Raw genomic sequence first — 18,507 nt, 5'->3', positions numbered from 1 at the left:
GCTGGTGGCATTTATGTTCTTTTGCAAGAGAAACAAACATGATTTGCTTTTCTCCAAGGTAAGGGGCCTCGATGAGGACACGGCGGCGTCAGCCACATGCCCACGCTCAGGCCCAGCGGTGGCAGCACGCAGGTTCCCGCCGTGGAGGACGTGGGGACAACAGGACAGGTGCTGCTGAGGGGGTGCCCACACTGCAGCGACCCTGGTGACTCCCAGGGAGCCGGGGCAACGCGTATCAGATGTGCTCGTGCCACAGAGCACCCTCCACGCCCCGCCGCACTGCCCTGGTCCCCACTGCCGCATGCCTCACTCACCAGCCACAGGAAGGCAGACGGGGGCCCCAGCACGCCACAGCCAGGCCCCCAGGGGTTCTGGGAGCCCCCCAGTTATGCTCGGAGGTGTAATGGAAACGAAACGCTGAGACAGTACAAGTGCCAGCAGCCACTACTGAGATGCTCCTGGGAGGGAGGCCCGGCGGCCGGGGTGGCACCAGCAGGAGGCCGTGGCAGAAGAGCCAGGGCCCGCCTACCCAGGTTCCGGGTTAGCGCCACCGCCTGCTCTCTGTGTCTCATCAGTGAAATGCAAATACCCCCGCCTCAACGAGCTTCCACAAAAAGGAAAGAAAATACGGTGTGTGAAAAACTGCACAAAATAGAGGCCAACGACTTACTGCAGGATGTGCTGGTGTGAAAAGCACTCAAAGCTAAACACACTCTTTCTACGATTCAGGTATTTAAGGTGAAAACTTACGTCCACACAAAAACATGCATATGGATGGTAACAGCGGCTTTATTCAAAAAGGCAACCAGGGTGTCCTCCAGTAGGTGACGGGTAATAACAGCGACACATCCAGAGAATGGATTTTATCTGAGGATAAAAAGAAGGGAGCTCTCAAGCCAAGAAAGGACATAGAGGCACCTGAAACGCATAGTACTGAGTGACAGAAGCCAGTCTGAAAAGGCTACACACTGTGGGACTCCAACTACACGGCCTTCTGGAAAACGTGAAACGACGGAGGCAGTGAACGGATCGGGGGTCGCCGTGGCGAGGAAGGAGGGAGGGGTGCCCAGATGCACACAGAGGACCGTGAGGGCCGTGAAGTGCCCTGTGTGATGCTGTGATGCGGGACACACGACACTAACCGTTTGTCAAAACCCACAGAGAATCCAGCACAGAGAGTGACCCCTAATGTAAACTGTGGACTTCAGTTCATGTAGCAGTTGGAACAACGGACCACACACTGATGCAGGAATGTCAGCGGTAGGGGATTGTGGGGCGGGGGAAGAGAGACATGGGAACTCTCTATTTTCTGCTTAATTTTTTTGTAAACCTAAACTACTCTAAAAAATAAAAGTTATTAAATTTAAAACATGAACATTTAAAAATGTCACATACTGTATGATTCTATTTACACAATGTTCTTGCGAAAATTTCCAGAGACGGAGAACAGACTGGGGTGAGGGCAGGGGGCCAGGGTGGCTTTGGGGGGCGGCCCAAGGAGGCCTTCACGGGTGGAGGGTCAATCCTGCATCTCGAATGTGCTTACACAAATCTGCGCGGGGATAACCGGACAGACGCACACACTGTAGGAACGTGAGTTGTGGTCCTGATGCTGCACCAGAATCACCTAGGATGCTACCACCCAGGAAGCTGGTGGAAGATGCATGGGGGGCCCCCCTTTCTACCATCGTCACAACTTCCTGTGCATCTAAAATTGTGTTCTAAAGAACATAAAACTAACCCACCCACCAGGCTCTAGCAGTCTCCTCCTTTACTGGGCGCTGTTCCCTGGCTTCTCCGGCTTCCTCTTCTCTGTTTGTTTGTTCCCTCTCAACCTCAGGGAGACCCCAGGAGCTCAGAGCCCTGCCCACCCTACTGCCGCCTAAGCGGTGCCTAGAACAGACGCCCCGTAAGAATCTGTGCAACGACAAAGTGAAGGACAGAGTGAGTGAATGAGTTTGGGTTCTTTCTTTCGATTCCTTTCCAGCCTTCCCATCTGCCTACGTTATGAGCTTAGAACATGTAAACCTTGCCTGAAGGTCGGCCTTTACAAATCCAGAAAGAATGTGAGAAAATATTTTCAACAGAATAATAAAAATAACCCACATCAAAATTCATGGGTAGGCATTTATGAGAGAAACTCTTAGAAAACTACAAGCAGATGCGGATTTCATTAATCCAATACAGAGTATCTACGGAAAACAAACAGCACACGTGGCCCTTAGCGGTGAATTGCTGAAGCTTCCTGAGATCTGCGTGAGCCAAGCACCCGCAGGCAGCCAGGCTCGTCCGCGGGGAGACCTGCTCTCACGCTAGGGGATTTAGCAGGACTATTAGGTACAGGCGCGTAACTGCACTTCCACAGCCCGGCACCAACACAGAGAAGGCAAAATCCGTGAGACACCATTACATCAACACAGAAAACACTTGGGGGGAATATCTAACAGTGTGCAAGACGCCTACCCTAAAAACTACTAAATGCTGCTGAGAGAAATTAAAGAAGATCCAAAGAAGCGGAAGAATTATAATGCTCTGGTTCAGAAAACGAAATAATGTTAAGGTGTCATTTCTCCCCAAACTAGTTTATTCATTGTAATCCCAACCATATTCCAGGAGATTTTTTGTGTGTAAACAAATTTATTCTGAAATGTATAAGGACGTGCAAAGGACCAAAAGGAGCCCGAGAAACTTACAGAACAATAATCAACCTGGACGTTTACTACCAGACATCAAAGCACCATAAAGCTGCATCAGTGGAGACAGGGTGGTGCTGGCAGAAAGACAGACGGAACCAATGGGCAGAACGGAGGACGCAGAGGCCGAGCTGCCCATCGGCGGTCACTGACTGACACTTAAGGCAACGAGACCACACCCAGGGAACAGAGGGGTCTTTCCAGAAGCGGTGCTGGACCAATGGCACTATCAATGGGGAAAATCACCTGCTTCACTCACACCCGAAACCAACTCCAGGCAGGTGACACCCAAATGTAAAAGGTAAGACAGTAAATCAGAGCGAAGAGAAGAGCTCCTCGCCTCCAAAGGTCAGTCCATCACGAGCCACAGGAGCCGCCATCAAGGCAGCAGAGCCGACAGCTGGGCCGCACGCAGGCGGCCGCCGCTGCCATCCCCAGGCACGGGGAGGAGTGAGGAGGGCCCAGGAGAGGACGTCTGCCTCAGGCGTCTCCAACCAAGACGCCTACCGGCTCAGGGCGGAAACAGCCCTCTAAAACCCCCGAACCGGGAGGGCCAGGCAGGAGCGGGCCCTTCAGAGAGGACGTGGAGGCCCACACCTCACGAGGCTCCAGGGTCTCACACAACGAGCTGGTGCCTCCGTGCCCACCAGAGTGAGTCAAACCAGAGCCAGACCCGGGGGGCCGGGACTCTCCCACAACTGGGGGTGGGGGTGCACCCCGGGACAGGCACTGTGGGAACAGGCTCTGCGAGCAGCATTCCACACCTCGACGTGCCCACAGAAGCGGGGCCACCGCCGAGCCTGCCCTCACCAGGGACACAGAGCCTACCACCTGCCTATATTCCCTCCAGAAAACTCATCACCTGCTGTCCAGGACAGAATTCAAGGATGTGAAGGTTGACTTTAACCCAGGAGTCTCCCCACTCCTTCTGACCTAACGCACACCCCAACTTCTCCACGTACAAAGCAGGAACTGCCCGCATCCCTGCAGGGCTGAGCTACTTGAGATCGGGAAGGAATGGAGAACCTCAGAGTGAACAGGCTACTCTCCTGGTCTCATGGGTCGGCGCCCGCAGCTCTGGAAGGCACTGGGCTTCAGCAGAGAACCACAGGGACGTGCCACCCTTGGCCCAAGCCTGGGCCTCCCCGCTGCTGAGCTGCTGACCCCACTGCGGCGTGGCCGGCAGCTGGACAAGCCTCACCATCACACAGCTCCTGCCAAACCACAGGTGATTTCTCAAAGCTGTCAAGCGAACACGAGAAACATAAAGAGGTAGGTTTACACAAGGTAAACAGCACAAATCCCAACAGCCAACCAAAGCCCCTCCGTCAGAAAAGGACCAGGACACTTGAGGGCAGCCTCCTGGGCGTAACGACGATCCTGCGCAGGGAGGGAGTCCCGGCAGTCGACGGACCCCCGAGCGACGACTGCTCCCCCGGCCCAGGGAGACTTGCTCCCGGGAGCCTTCCTCCAGGACAGCCTCTTCTGGACACAAGGCAAGAGGAGCTCTGGCCTCTTCTGGGACATCCCCATGTGCTTCCTGCCTCAATTTCCCAAAAGCTCACCTTCTGCCCACGTATTTGTTTCTTAAGCAGCAACAGCGGGGGTCCCACGGGGGCGGGGGGACGACATCACTGCCAGACCGTGACCCTGGAGGTAAGACACCAATGACAGGTGTCCTCCTCCGAAGGCTGCTCCACTAGGAAATGGGGGTCGGGGGGGTGTAGGAAAGAGGGGGAAGGGGGGCTTTTACTTTCATTTTTTGAAAAAATTCATGCTATAAATTAGCTTTCACTGCTTAGAGTCTATAAATACAATTCTGTAACCATATTGTGGAATATTAGGGGCACGCTGGAAATAGCTCATTTCAAATAGGAAAATGGTTTGTGTTCACCCAGTTCTGGAAGCCAATTTTCAATTGCTTAAAATAGTCATGGTATTTTACCAAGGTAATTACACTCTTAGCTATCAGTAACAATTAAGCCCTTAGACTAGAGATGCTTAATAAGGTCTCAAAATAAAATCACACATTCCAAGCACTGTACTCTGAAATGTCAAACACGCAAATAGAGCCCTCGATGGGGCGCAGGAGAGCCCTGTCGGCGCACCTGGCCCAGTGCCGCAGCGGAGGGCGGGACACTGCACTCGCCACGCCCTACCCCAGGGAGCTGGTCCGGGGGCTCCCAGAGGGGTGGGGGTGTCTCCCAAGGAACACAGGAAGATCAGCAACCAGAGCACCCTCGAGACCTGACAGCTGCTGCCCTGGAGGTGCCTCGAGCAGGAAGCACGCAGACCACGTGGGAGCCGCCGTGCGAGCCCACGGGGCCGCCGAGGGCGGGGCGGGGTGGGGGGCCGGACGTGCTCGGCTCCAACCAGGAAGCGGCAGCCTGGCCGCCCTCTGCAGACCGGCCCGACGAACAGCTTAATCATGCGGCTGGCAAGATGGGCCCCACGCGCCTGACCCGGCCACCGACCCATGGCAAACGTGCCTCCGAGCCACAGTTGGTGTAAGTCACCTGTCAGTGCCGGGCGATCGATACCGCCCCCCACCTCTCTCTCTCAGAGCTATGCCTGTCAGCGCAGCGGGCCAGGGCCAGGACCGAATTAGACCAAACAGCGCCATCAGCTTCCAACCTGCTGAGCAGGGGGAAGAGAGGAGTGGAAATTTCCTGCCTCGGGAGCCCAGAGCAGTGACCTTCAAGGCCAGAAACTGCCCGAGGAGGAAGCCAGGCACAGCGCACGATCACGGAGGTGCCGATGGATCCCGAGGCCGCGGAGCCCGCGGCGCTGGAGATATGCCCCCGCTGAGGGGCCGCCCGGTGCACCAGCGGGACCTGTACCAGTGCACCGGTGCGACCCTGGTGAAGCAGAGCCGCCAGGCCGCCAACCCAGCCCACAAGGACACTCGCTGGGCGGCACGGGCACTGGAAGTGGACGACACGGACAAGACCGACGGGCCCCGCACGAGGACAGCTCGCAAACTCGCCAGGCGTCTCCCCTGTGGGGCCACCGGCAAGGCTGGCGTCGAGGTCGGCCAAGCCTGACCCCAGGAAGCTCGAGTGACGTGACACACACGGCAGGGGACGTGCTGGAGAGGTCGGGAGACGGCGAGCTTTCAGCAGCCGGAATGTGACCTGCCGCCGAAAAGCTTCATGACCAGGAGGTCCCAGGTTTTTATCAAACGATCAAGAACAGGCAAACAGTTGTCAGACCGGACTCCTGAAACTTCCCAGGGGGACGCCCCTGCCCCCAGCCCGCCGCCCCCGCCCGCCAGGTCAGCGCGCCTGCCTGGCCGCTCACTATCAGCCTGAGGGCAGGTGGGAGGAGTCCGCCAGCATCTGGACAACCCCAACCCTCGCCTAGAGAACATCTGGGGACAGTTTCTGGCTTTTTCCTTCCTTGTCTTCTGAAATTTCAGCATCCAAGGCAACATTTTAAATAACGCTCTCTCACACAAAAATCGTAATTCATGCTCCAGCGAGCTGTGCGTATCAAGCCAGACGTCAGAGCCCCTCGGGCTCAGCACAGTTAGCAAAAACCCGGCCGCCCAGGCAGAGCTGGGAGCAGGAACGCATCCCGCCCGGTGCACCTGCGCACAGGTGACAGTTTCCCACTGCAGTCTACCCTGCGCTCCCTGGGCTCCGAAGGAGGGAAAGGCTGCACCTGCCCACCAGGCCGGAGGGAGGGCTGACCCCACCGTGAGACACAGGGGGTCGGGGCTGACATCCTGATACCCCAGGTCAGTGCGTGAAGGCCCCGGGCTCTGCCCTTCACAAGGAGGAGAGGCCCAGCAGGGAATCCCAGGGTCTGCATTTCAGAGCAATCCAGGGTAAAAATGCGCAGGCTGGCTAAACCGCCAAGATGCTCTCCCCTTTGGTGAGGGGAGAGCTCAGTCTGATGTGAGCCGTGACTCACAGGCAGCGCCGTGTGTGTCTAACTGATCGAGAAGTGGGGACACAGATCACTGGTGGCTCTGGGTGCACTGCACTTGGTAGAGACCCTGGCAAACGTGGGGGCCTGAAGAGAAGACTAAGCGTGGACACGGCAGGGGCGGGCCGGGAGCTGCTGGCCCGGAAGGCAGGCCCCCGCGCAGGCGCCCCGTACCTTCGTCAGCAGCAGGACGCGCTTCTGCAGCCGCCGGGCCAGGGCCTCGTGCATCTCCCGCTTCTTCCTCTCCTCCAGCAGCTGGCTGCTGAGCTGGCGGACCTCCTCCTGGAGCTGCAGCCTGGCCTTCTCCAGCCCCCGGGCACTGCAAGAGGCAAAAGGGCAGAGTGATGAGGCCTGGCCACCAGGACAGCACCCAGCGACGGCCCCCAGGCCCAGCGCGGCCCACGTCACTCAGGTCCCAAAATAGAGCCGCACGTGCAACCAGCCCGCTGTCACTCTCTCACTTCTGAATAGCTACTTAAAGCCTTTCAGGAGCTTCTGGATTTCAAAGAGTCGCCCAGGGTGATCCCAGAACACGGAAGGTGCGGGGGAGGGAAGCTCAGCTCCACACACAATGGGGAAAACGCCAGCAGCGCGGGCTTCGTTCGCGAGGGCGCCTCTGAAGGAGCTGAATCACCAGGGCAGGCGCCGCCCACCCGGACCGCAGTCGGCCACAGATGCGCAGCTCCGTGCGGCGCGGGGGCGTCAAGTACCAGCCCAGGGCGGGCCCCTTCCACAGACATCCTGCAGAGTCGAGCCCCCCCGCAGAGCTCCCACAGCAGGGGGCAGACCCCGGGGCACGCGCTTCCCTCCGCGGCCAGCGCCCTGCCTCAGTTCACACACTTGACGTGGTTCTCCGGTTACCGTGACAGCCTCTCGCCTGGGCAGCCTCCAGTGCCACCAAGCCGCCCCTCAGACTGCAGATCGGATGGGCACCCATGGGCTCACATGCCAACTTCCTGGCAGGGCACCTTCAGAGTTTGGTCTTTGCCGCTCTTTCCCTCAAAACTCCATCAGTCCTTCACACCCTGTAGGGACCGTCCTCTGCCCTGCCTGTTCCCACACAGGCTTCGGGAACCCCCGTCCTGCCCCACCTACACGGGAGGTGCCCACACGCAGACACCCCCCCCCCGGCTTTTTGAGGGGACGGTGATCAGGAGAGTTCCCGGGAGGGAGGACGCCCCAGGAAAAGGAGGCGCTAACCCCACCGGCGGGTGGGCGGGTGAACCGTGAAGCATGGGCCGACGGTGTTGTGTCCATGCTCTTCTTTCAAGCAGAGGAAACCTCTTTCCAAGACAAACCTTTAATATTCTGCTTCTGTATTTTTCTTTTGAGATCTTACCAGGATTATATTACAAGGTGCTATTTGTAACATTTAGCTAGGGTGACGCCCAGTGACAACGAAATGACTTCGAAAATATAAAAGATGGAGCTGAGGGGCGCTAGAGACAACACCACCTGCATCTTGTATCATTCTTGGCGTCCAATTTTTTCTTTCTTTGCTTTGATTACACGATTTCAAGAAAGCCTTAATCCACAGGGATGGCAGACAATGCTTTCTTTGGAGGTGGTCTCCGCTGTGCTAATTTTTTCCATTTCACATCTGAGTGAGTATGGGGTTATTTTTCATCGTAATTTAGTATAATTCTTTGAAGAGCTAACTACAATTTGAGAGTAAACGTGGAACACGCGTTTACGGGACTTTGTAAGAGACTCAGGGAACGCCTGGTCTCAGAGCCGGAGCAGCGTTCTCACCCGGGGCCCCGCACCTCACCCCTCGCAGCCACCGCGGAAAGCCTTCCTCTAAGAGCGAGTCCCCCTGCACAGCTGGCCGAGGGCACCTACCACCTCTACGTGCTTCATAACCAAAGATGTAAAATAAAATAAAACAAAGCAAGTACAAGTATTCATTGAAACAGACATTTAAAGAGGCCACTTTGAGTTCTAGTTCAATTTAAAACTATTCATACGCCAATTTAATAATCAAGGGCTGTGAAATCAACTCTGGAATCACTGACTTCAGGTGGGCAAGGGCACAGCGTTTTGAATCACTGCTCCGCCGTGTGATTTAATTAGAGGCACTCGGGCTCCCGTGTCCAAGCTGCCGAGGCCAGCTTGCAGGGGGCGGGGCTGCTCTGAGCACAAGCTTTCTGGGCACAGCCCTGGTGGGAACTGACAAACCCCAAGACCCAGGGTTTCGGGAGCACGACGTCCCCACACAGAGGTCTGGAGGCCTCCCCCCGAGGGCAGGTATGAAGGCCACAGGGTAACTGCTGTCCACCTGCAGAGAGCTGGAGACCCCGACTCCTGGGGCCTGGCCCAGGGCCACCTCACCTGCACCTAGCCTGTCACCGCCAGCTCACTGTGTGGGCCCCTAAAACGCGGGTGGGCCTGAGGCCCCAGACCAGGCCCAGGATGTCGCAAGAACAAGTATGTCAAGTGCAGGACACAGTGCCAGTCACACGTCCAGCAGCACCCACAGGTGACGACCGAGCCTTTCGGGGCCCAGGTGGGCAAAGCTCCGGCCCGCTTAGAAAAACCACCTGTCCTTCCCCGCGCCACCTGCTCGTCAGGAAACCAAGATGGGAAGCGATGCAGCAGAGGACACACAGCCCCAGGCGCCCGCAAGCAGCCCTGGAGGGCAGCCCCCGGCAGGCTGGCCCGAGTGGCGCTCGGCCCGGGCCGGGGTCTCCCGGGGTCTCCAGTGGAGGCGCCCCACCCTCAGGCTCGCCAGCCCCGTGTCACCCCGCGTTCCAAGGCCTGCCATCAGGCCTGGCGTCCCATCAGTGCCCAGCTCTTTAACGCTGGGCTAGACCTCAATAACCAACCTGGGCAACTCACAGGAGGCCGTGCTGCTGGTACTGCCCACAGGGCGCTGCTCGGGCCGCCGCGGCCTGGCTCACTCTCCTGAGCCCCGGTGACAAACTGGCCCCGCCCCGGAGAGGCGGCAGGGGTCAAGCGGCACCACGGCCCAGCCCCCAGGCTCTCGTTCTGAACGGTGCGGGTCTCGGGGAAGGCGCCGTGCGTCCTGTGCAGCAGAGGCTTAACCCAGGGCGCGGCTCACTGGTAAGTGAAAGAGGAGAAAGAGGCGCCCGGGTAGCTTCGGGGAGAAGCTGGGGTCCCCTGAAATCGCTCCATCTGGAGACCGAGAGCACTGGGACCCACGCCTCTGCAGGGGCACCACTGCCATCGGGCCTGCACCCGCCGGAGTGGGTGGTGCCGGGAGGGGAAGGGCTGCCCCGCGCCACGGGCAGGAAAGGGAGCGGCAGGAACCCCCTTCCGGGAGAAGCACTGAGCGCAGGCCTCCCTCCCCGCGGCCTTGCGGCTCTCCCGGCAGCACCCCTCCGCGCGGGTCGCAAAGGGCGCCGGCTGGCAAAGCAGAGCTGGGAAAGGGAGGCTGGAGTGCAGGACTGCCACGGGCAGAAGACGGACAAGAAGCGGCAAATACGTGATCAGCTCGGGAGGGAGGGAAAGCAGGGAAGGACCCAGAGGCTACAGCAGAGCAGGGCAGAGGCTCTGTTTACGTGAGAGGGCACCGCACCGCCCCAGAGGGCAGCACGAGGGGGTCTGAAGCCGCTGGGTGTGCGCCAGGGGCCAGGAGGGGTCAGAGGGCACAGACAGAAAGGGGAGGAAGAGCAACCGGGAAGGGCCGCATGGAGAGGGCAGGAGAGAGCGGGAGGGGAAAAGACGGAGAGCAGAGACAGGACCTCTCAGAACAACGCGGGTGGAGGGGGCGGCCCAGGAGGGCCGGCTTGGGTCTCCAGGTTCTCGGCGGAGCAGGCAAGAGCACAGGGTGTGCTCGAGGGAGCGACCCCGCAGGGCGGGGACGTCCCGGTGGGCGGGAGGGGAGGGACCGTGAACGGCCGGGCCTCGCGGGACAAGGGCTGGACGCACTGGCGCAAACAGGGCCTGGCCTTGCACAGGAGTGCGGTTTTCTGACGTTTCCAAGAACTCCCCCGGAGGGCCCCAAAGGGGTTTCTCACAACACCTGCCAACGGGCGGCCCTCCCCTGTCCTCGTGTGCCGGGGGGTGAGAGCACAACTTCAGCCTCTCCAGAGAGGGCCTCCTGCAGCCTGGGCCGCAGGCCCGTCGGCCACCGCTCTGCGAACAGAGGCCTGTGGGTCCCCGAGCCGCGGAGGCCCGACCCAGAGCGCCAGCACCACATGGCCGCCTCTTCCCTGCGGAACGCCCTCTAGTTCAATCGCGCCTTCCTTGTGAAGTAAAGAGGAGAAAACCCATGAAAAACTAAACCTCTGGTTCCGTGCTTACGCTGAACCCTGAAGTCAGTGGCATTTCCGTGAACCTCTGGGAGTTCAAAATGAAGCCCTCAGTTCTCAGGGGAGAGGGCGTTCACCCATCAGTACCTTTCTGAGCTGGCGTCTGCGGAAGGAAATAAGGCCTGAGCTCTTGAGAACCCCTCTCTGCACTGTGACGGGCCGCTGCAGCCCACTGTAATGTCGTCTTCATCAGAAAACCCCCAGCCTAAGGATATCTACTTTCAAGGAAGGATGAAAGGACACGCACGCTGTGAAGCTGCAGGCAACACCTGAACGACCTTCTCTCGCTCAGCGCAGCTCTGCCCTGGCCTCGCACCGCACCTCCAGCCGCCACCGCAGCATCCCGGTGCCAAGGGGCCGTGCCGTGACACTCGCCTGCGGGGCAGGAGGCCCAGAGGGCTGGCCAGCTCCTCTAGGAAGCACGCAGACGGGGCGGGGCAACCGACCCCAGGAAGGACCGCCCCGCTGTGCGGAGCCCTCGCTCCGAGCTGCTGTGGGCCGGGGGCCTGGCACCCAGTCTTGCCTGGAAGGTCAGCATGGAGGGCGGAAACACCCGGCAGCCATAGCCGGGCCCACGTTCAAACCAAGAACAGCTCTGAGGCAAGCAAACCTGCAGTTGGCGACACGTGGTCGAGACGTTCACGCGGACACACGGCACGACCTTTACTTCCGACGACTGCCCACGAGTACCTCCCCGAGGGCACGCGGTCACCCGCCCGGGGCCCTGCGGGTTAAGCTGTGAACATGACTGCGCGCGCACACTGATCCCTGGTGGCTACACTTCAGCAGCAAGCTAGGATGATATTAACAGAATTTAATTCACACTTCTGCAAAGCCCCTAAGCTCCCTTACGCTGGGGCTCCGAGGAGCAGAGCTCAAACCCACCACACACGTGCTCTCCAAGCACCCCCGTCCCACAGATGGGTGACCAGGCCTCGGGGGCTGCCACTGAGTCCAGGCCCCTCCGCCCCGACCAGGACACGGTGCCCGACCTCCAGTCTCTCCAGTTCTGTGCCCCGTGTGCCCCGGCCACCAGGCGGGACAAGTCAAGCCACCACCACGTAGGTGACTCACCGTGTGTGTGTGTGTCTGGGGCGTGAGGGCTCGCAGGCCGGGCCCAGAGCCACCCGGAGGAGGAGGGCAGCGGGCCCTGGTGCCACCACAGCTCCTCAGGGGAGCCTCAGAAACTGAAAATCCTCCACGCCTGCCTGTGGAGAGAGTGAAAGGGAGGGTGGTGGAAAGGACAGGGCACAGCAGAAAAGGGCAGGCAAGGGCTGGCCGATCTGACACGACACGGGGCTGCGGCCGGCACACGCGCGGGACCCGGGACACGACTGGGCTGCAGCACGTACCGAACGGAGGTCAGGGTTTCAGCTGAGAGCAGGGTCACCACCAGCTCGATGGGCAGGGCTGCCAAGACGGCCTGTGGCAGCAGGCGAAGCGGGGAGAAACCGGCAGGGATGAGACCCAGCCAGACGGAGCCCTGGGGTGCAGCGCCGCGTGTGCCAGGCCGTCCAAGGGCACGGTGAGGACGCTCGGGACTCGCTGGCTGTGAAGGACAGGGCAGGGGCACAGAGGGCACAGCTGGCCTCCAGGTGGCCAGCTCTCAGAGCTACCCGAGGATGGGAAGGGCTGCTTGGAGAGAGGCCGGCCTCCAGCCAGAAGGGCTTCACCTATAGGCTGGCCTCCTCCTCGGGAGGGAACCGGCAGGGGCGCTGCACCGCTGGGGGTGCCCACGCAGCGCAGATTTCCTCACTGCTAAGACTCGGGGCTTACTTCCGGAAGCCATGGCCTGGCGGATAAACAGTGGATGGAGGGACACCGCAAAGCGGCAGACCACACGCTGACCGGCAAAGGAGGGGCCACGCGGCCTCTCGTACCCGCACCTCCAGTTTCCTCCAATCAAGGCTTCGTTTCCCCAAATTCTCTCCACCAGCACCCTGAGCACAGGCCCTGGTGGTTTTCTAAGGAAGCGGGGTCGCGCTGCCAGCAGCGGGAGCAGAGGCCCCACGCGCGATCCCGCACGAAGCCCACGGGTCCTCTGGTGGGTCCACCACGTTCCGGTCCTGAAGGCTGCCCGGGAAGCTGCACGACACCGAAACGGCAGCAAGGGTGCCCGCGGCCGGGACCTGCGTGCTCGCCCAGCCGTGCCTCATCTAGGCACTTTGCAGGACGCACTTGCGGGAAAGACAAGAGGGGCCAGGGTGGGTGTCGGCCACAGGCCAAGGACGGGCAGGGCCACCACCAACACAGAAGTGCTTCTGGAGCAAAGACCCTCTAAGGGAGCTGCTGCAGGTATAGACCAGCAAGGGTCAGTGTCCGAATGGGGTCTCGAGACGACGAGAACCCACCCAGATCGGCACAGGGAACAGGTGGGCCTGAAGGAACCCGGCAGTGGGCTCCACACGGAGGGAAGGACAGGACCCCACCAGGGAGGGAGGGCTGGATGCTGCCCCCGACCTCCGGGGGTCTGCTCCTGCCCCCAAGGGCGTCACCACTGACAGCCGTGCATGCTGAGCCCCGGACTCACCCTCGACAGCCCCCCTTTCCTTCCACCAGGGCTCCGCAGACCTGACAGCCCCACGCACGCTGAGCACAGGCTCCCCGCGTCTGCACCCCCAGACCTGGTCCAGGCCGCCCCTCCTCACGGGCCCCCACCGCCGCCTGCTCACCCATCACCCCTCCTGACCGAACACACACACCTCACCCGTCCCAAGACTCCCCTTTAACCACTCCACAGCCGCCTGCATTCGAAGGACAGCCCAGGCCAAGGCCAGACGCAGCTTCACTCAGCTGCAGGGAGCCACGCCCGCCGTGTCCACGGGCCTGGCCAGGAGCCACGCGGCAGCTCAGCAGGGCAGGGCGGACGGTCAGACGGAGCCAGGTACTGGTTTCGGAAATACTCTCCCAGATAGCAGAGGTTGGCGCCGAGCCACGCCGCTCCCACCCCCACGCCCCTGCCCAGAGAGGTTCCTGCCGTGCAGAGCCTGGGTGTGTCCCGGGGGCAGCACAATCACGGGAGCGGAAACCCACCGCTGCTTCTGGAGGGAAACTAGCAACTGCAGCCCTGATTCCCCTGGACAGAGATTCACCAGAGCTGGGCATGAGTCCCTCAGCGTCGGAGGTCAGGTGCTTCAGAAAACTCTCTGAACCTCCATTTCCTCAGCAATGAAAGGGAAGCCACTGCCATCTGCCTAACAGGGTGGTGGGGACACTCACAAGGCACGTGCAGAGCGCAAAGCACATGCCAAGTGCGCACACGGTGAAGCCCCCGTGCTGCTGCCTTAACGGGGTGCAGCCGGATGACGCACCGTCTGCACCCAGCTAAGTAGAGAAGCCGCGTCCAGGCAGAGACCGCCTTGAAAAGAGCTGGTTGAGATCCGTGCCACCGTTTCCTTTTCAGAAGCTTCACACGGGACTAGAGAAGAAAGCAGAGATCAGGAGCGGGGAGCTCCGTGGTGCCCAGCACGCTCGTGCACCCCCGGGTCCCGCTGAGTGCCCACACAACCCGAGTGGGAAGGGCATTGCTACCACATCCCTATCCCCGGACGGGGCACACACAGCCGATGGACGCAAGCCAGGCTCTTATTCAGACCAGAGCCCCGACTACACACGTGGGCACCCTCTCACCGCACGGCCAGCCTGGACCAACGGCTGAGATCAGGTCTTGGGCGCAGCAGTGGGACCCTGGGCTCCGTCAGTCTGGTCAAGGGGTAGCTTCGGCATGTGTGCGGAGAAGGAAGGGGACCAGGGAGACAGGAGGTGGGCAGCCCCTCCATTCTGGGTCCTGCTCAGACTCAGGAGGGGCCACCTAGGAGAGGAGCCGTGAGCCTCGCCCGTCACCCCGGATGCCCAGGCCCGGCGTTGGCACACAGCCGTCTTCACGTACAGCATCTAATTCCAATCCTAAATGCCTCCAGGTGTCATTACACATTTCTCAGAAAAAAATAAAAAATCCAAACGGTGGAAACAAAACCAGAGAATGAAAAAGGCAAAGGATGAAGTAATTACCAATCAAAGGAACGGCGAGGGGCAGCCTGGGGCCTGCAGCGGGCCTCCCCGTCACCTCTCCTCTGCCCAACTCCCAGCATCTCATCAATGCGAATCGCCAAATTCAATCTGCATTCCCAGATAAACAGAGGCCACACAGTTAATACTCTCATCTGACCTTGAAATGTGAGGAGGAAAATTACCCTTTGCAATTTCAATTCAAGCCCAACCATAATGAATAATCCAATTCTGCTGATCCGTTACCAACCTGTAACCGCGCGGGTGGGTGGGGCTGACTCCAAATTCCGGGGTGGGGAGCCCAAGCGAGGCCGGCGGGAGCAGCCCAGTGCTGGGTGCCAGGCTCACAGCAGGATGCCCTCAGCCCACCCCAGGGGGCCCCCGGGACTCAGGACGCAGACACGGCAGGGAGCAGAGGGCAAGTCGGCCCCTCAGATCCTGCAGAGCAGCTGCCCTGGACCGTCGAGCTCCGGCTCTCAGCACAACCCAGGGGGAGGACGGTGGACGGGTAACTAAGGTGACCCTTCGCTCAGGTGGCGCAGACGCCCCCTGCAGCGGAGGTGACCTTCTGACCTCTCACGTGCACCATCTCACTAAGCCCCACAGCATCCCTGAGGATGCGGGTCCGGAACATGGCCCGCAGACGGGACAGGACCCAGGGAGAGGGACCTTCTACACCGCTCGGCAAGCCGTCCGCCGCCTGCTCTGGAAACACAGTTTGGCTGGAGCGCGGCCTGACCCGCTCCTCACGTGGCATCTACGGCTGCTTTCCTGTGACAGAGATTCTGTGGCCTGAAAAGGCAGAACTATTTACTACGGGCTGCCTGTCACTGCGCTCTGCCTGGTGTAAGGTCCAGAAAGGCCTCCGCCCACTGGCGGTCGGTCCCCTCCCCGCCCCGCCAAGTGGAGCTAACGGCACAGAAGCTCGTAGCAGCCTGGCTGGCCCCGGGCACTGCTGACACAGGACCCCTCACCAACGAGGCGAGCGCCAGCCAATGCACTGTCCCCTCACACTGCGCCCCACCCTCTCACATCCGGGGCCCAGGGATCCTCCTGTTTCTGGTCTGAACAGACGCCACAGCCTCCAGGCCCCCAGTGGCAGCGACGGCCATGGATCTGCCCAGGGTGGTTCTGAAGCCAGGCTGCGTGGGCACGAGGGAGGTGAGGAAGAGCCCACAAAACAGCAGGCCCGGTGCTCTTCCCCGTTTCCCACCCGACTCCCCCTCCTGCTTCAGCTGGGGGTGGCAGGCAAGTGGCCGTCCCAGGGTCACAGAACTCCACGTGGCCGATGATGCTGAGGGTCGGGCTGCCCCCGCAGCACACCCATCTCTGTCCTTCCAGACCCACCGTCTCCCTCCCTGGGTCAAGGATGGCAAACGCCTCAAGGCAGACCCACCCCCACCCCCAGGGGGTCAGGAGCACGGGGTGCAGGCCAGGGTCAACCACCTCCACCAAGGGAGAGGAAGGGGCACGCCGGGGGCATTCACGTGCACCTCACTGAGGGGTCCCGAGGGGTGCAAAGAGGTCCGGGACAGACGAGGTCGGGATGTGAAAAAGCAAACAAGCTTCAAACACCCAGAGAAGCCCCGTAGCAGGGTAACCTGGCTGAACACATGCTTAAAACAGCCCCGGAGGGACGCTCCAGGGCCCGGTCCAGGCAGCGGCACTGAATACTGAGCCTCGAGTCCTGAGCGCTATACCTTGGGCACCCAGCACTAAGCAGTCCACCTCAGGGACCAAGCGCGGAGCCACCGGTACCAGGTACTGAGCCTCAGGTACCAAACGCTGAGCCAGAACGCGGTCTGCGCTCCAAGGCAGGGAGGGTCAAAAAACAAGAGGCGGGCAGTCTGGGGCCTCCAGAAGCGTCTGCCTTTACACCCGGCCAGGCGTGGTGTTGACGAGAAGGCAGCAGACCGGGCAGCGAGGACACGTCGGCTCCAGGCCCGGCCCTCAGAGACCCGTCCCTCTGGAGGCCTGGACTTCCACACCCACGAAGCACGGACAACCCACAGGAGGGACACGGAAGGGGACGTGGCAGCGAGAGCAGCACCTGGACACGGTGCCCCAGAGCCCGCAGCTCCAGCTGCGTGAGCGTAAGGCAGCACAGCAGCCCCTTCCCCGTGGGGGGGACGCGGACGCAAAGGGCCTTGACCACGGCGCTCGGTGCCAACAAGAGGTGCCCGAGGGGGGGCGGGTGGGGGCAGGGACACACAGTAGGTCCCACCGCGGGGCACGCCTGTGACTTCTGATGGCCCAGCTCCAGGTGGGGTCCCCGTCACGACCCCAGGTCAGGACCTTCCACCACTGCATCGCCCCGAGAGACCAGGGAGGGCCCCGCGGCTGGGAGCACGTGGTGGAAGCAGCCCTGAGGACGCCTGGAGGTGGCCCCCACACGCAGGCGGGGTGGGGTGACGCTGCCACGCACGCGCCCGTGGAGGGCCCTCCGACGGTGCTGGACTTCACGGCCACCTCCTCCCAGGGGCACGGAACCGAACCTCAAGCTCAAACGCAGCCCTTTAGATATGGAAGGATCACCAAAGATCAGGCTCTACAGGTGAGCAAAGCAAACGAACTACACCCTGCATGTCCTCCATCTCCTCGCAGGAGCAGGGCCCGGCGAGCGCCCAGGAGCCGGGCGAGGGCAGGCTGACGTGCTGGGGCTCAGGCCTTTGCTCTCCTGAGCGCCCTGTGGATCCAGCGTTGGGCTTAGCTGGATATAAAAACAAGACAAAAAGAAGATTTTTACAAGATCACACCTCCTGTGCTCAAGGAATTCACCGTCCAGCTCAAGAGAAGAATAAAACACGGCACAGCGGATGCAGGAAGCTGGAGGGAAGGGAAGGAGCATGGCTGCCTTAGGACAGCCAAGCCGGGCGGGCACGGAGCTGAGCACCGCCTGGCCCAAGCAAGGGCAGGAGGTCAAAGGGCAGGACCAGGCGCAGGGGTGGGACAGGTGGGCGAGTTCCAACGGCGCCTGTGAACTCGGCCAGCGGTAAAGGTGAAACGGCCCAAGCTCACCCCGTCCCCCCGAGTCACCCGAGAGCCCAATCAGCAACGCTGGCGCTGAGGGTCCCAACGTGCAGACCTTCGCCAGCAGCGCCCTCCACGCCTTCGATCCACACCTGTCCCCGCGACGGTCCTTCTCCTGGGTAACAAAGCCCATTCCGCCTGTTTACTTTCCCATCGACGTTGCTGTCCTCAACCAGAGCACAAGAAATCGACAGCCCGCTGGGTGAGGAGGCTTCAGGGGACGCTGACATCCACTGCGTCCTGCAGCACCGCCGTCCCCACCGAAGGAGGAGCCTCCGCCAGGCACGCAGCCCAGGGGACTCCCCCGGGGGAGGGGCCATCCCTCCACGCAGGTGACGCCAGGCAAGCATGGCCACACACCCTCTAAACGCTGAAAGGAGAAAACTGAAGTCACCAGCTCCTCCTGCACTGTTTTAGCCCAGCATCCACTCAGCCCTGCCGTGCCCACAGAGCTGCTCACCCACTGATCCCACTTCGCCCCCCACAGGCGCGGGGGCCCCGGGGGTGGACACTTGCCTGGAGAAAGGCCAGCTCTACTCAGTTTATTTCCTCTTGAACTTGAAGAGCCACTA

General features: G+C 60.9%; 1 protein-coding gene across 7 annotated transcripts in view; it reads right to left on the bottom strand.

The window, feature by feature from the left end:
* MAD1L1 (mitotic arrest deficient 1 like 1) overlaps window positions 1–18,507 on the bottom strand; it is a 312,047-nt gene that overhangs the window by 159,829 nt on the left and 133,711 nt on the right. For 4 of the 7 annotated variants that reach the window (XR_009535576.1, XM_060124133.1, XM_060124132.1 and 1 more), the window contains one exon: window positions 6,798–6,942. The exons of 1 other annotated variant lie outside the window; for it this stretch is intronic. Coding sequence is in view for 3 of the 6 variants with exons in the window: in XM_060124133.1 (XP_059980116.1) it covers window positions 6,798–6,942 (145 nt within the window). In the remaining 3 variants the exon portion in view is untranslated. Of the gene's footprint in view, window positions 1–750; window positions 860–6,797; window positions 6,943–18,507 lie in introns of those variants that run through there. 2 more of the 7 variants (XM_060124135.1, XM_060124136.1) reach the window with 2 other exon arrangements.

This window comes from Lagenorhynchus albirostris, chromosome 15 (genome assembly GCF_949774975.1).
Source record: "Lagenorhynchus albirostris chromosome 15, mLagAlb1.1, whole genome shotgun sequence".
Taxonomy (NCBI): domain Eukaryota; kingdom Metazoa; phylum Chordata; class Mammalia; order Artiodactyla; family Delphinidae; genus Lagenorhynchus; species Lagenorhynchus albirostris.
The sequence above is the reverse complement of the archived record's forward strand: the minus strand, read 5'-3'. Positions and strand labels throughout refer to the sequence as shown.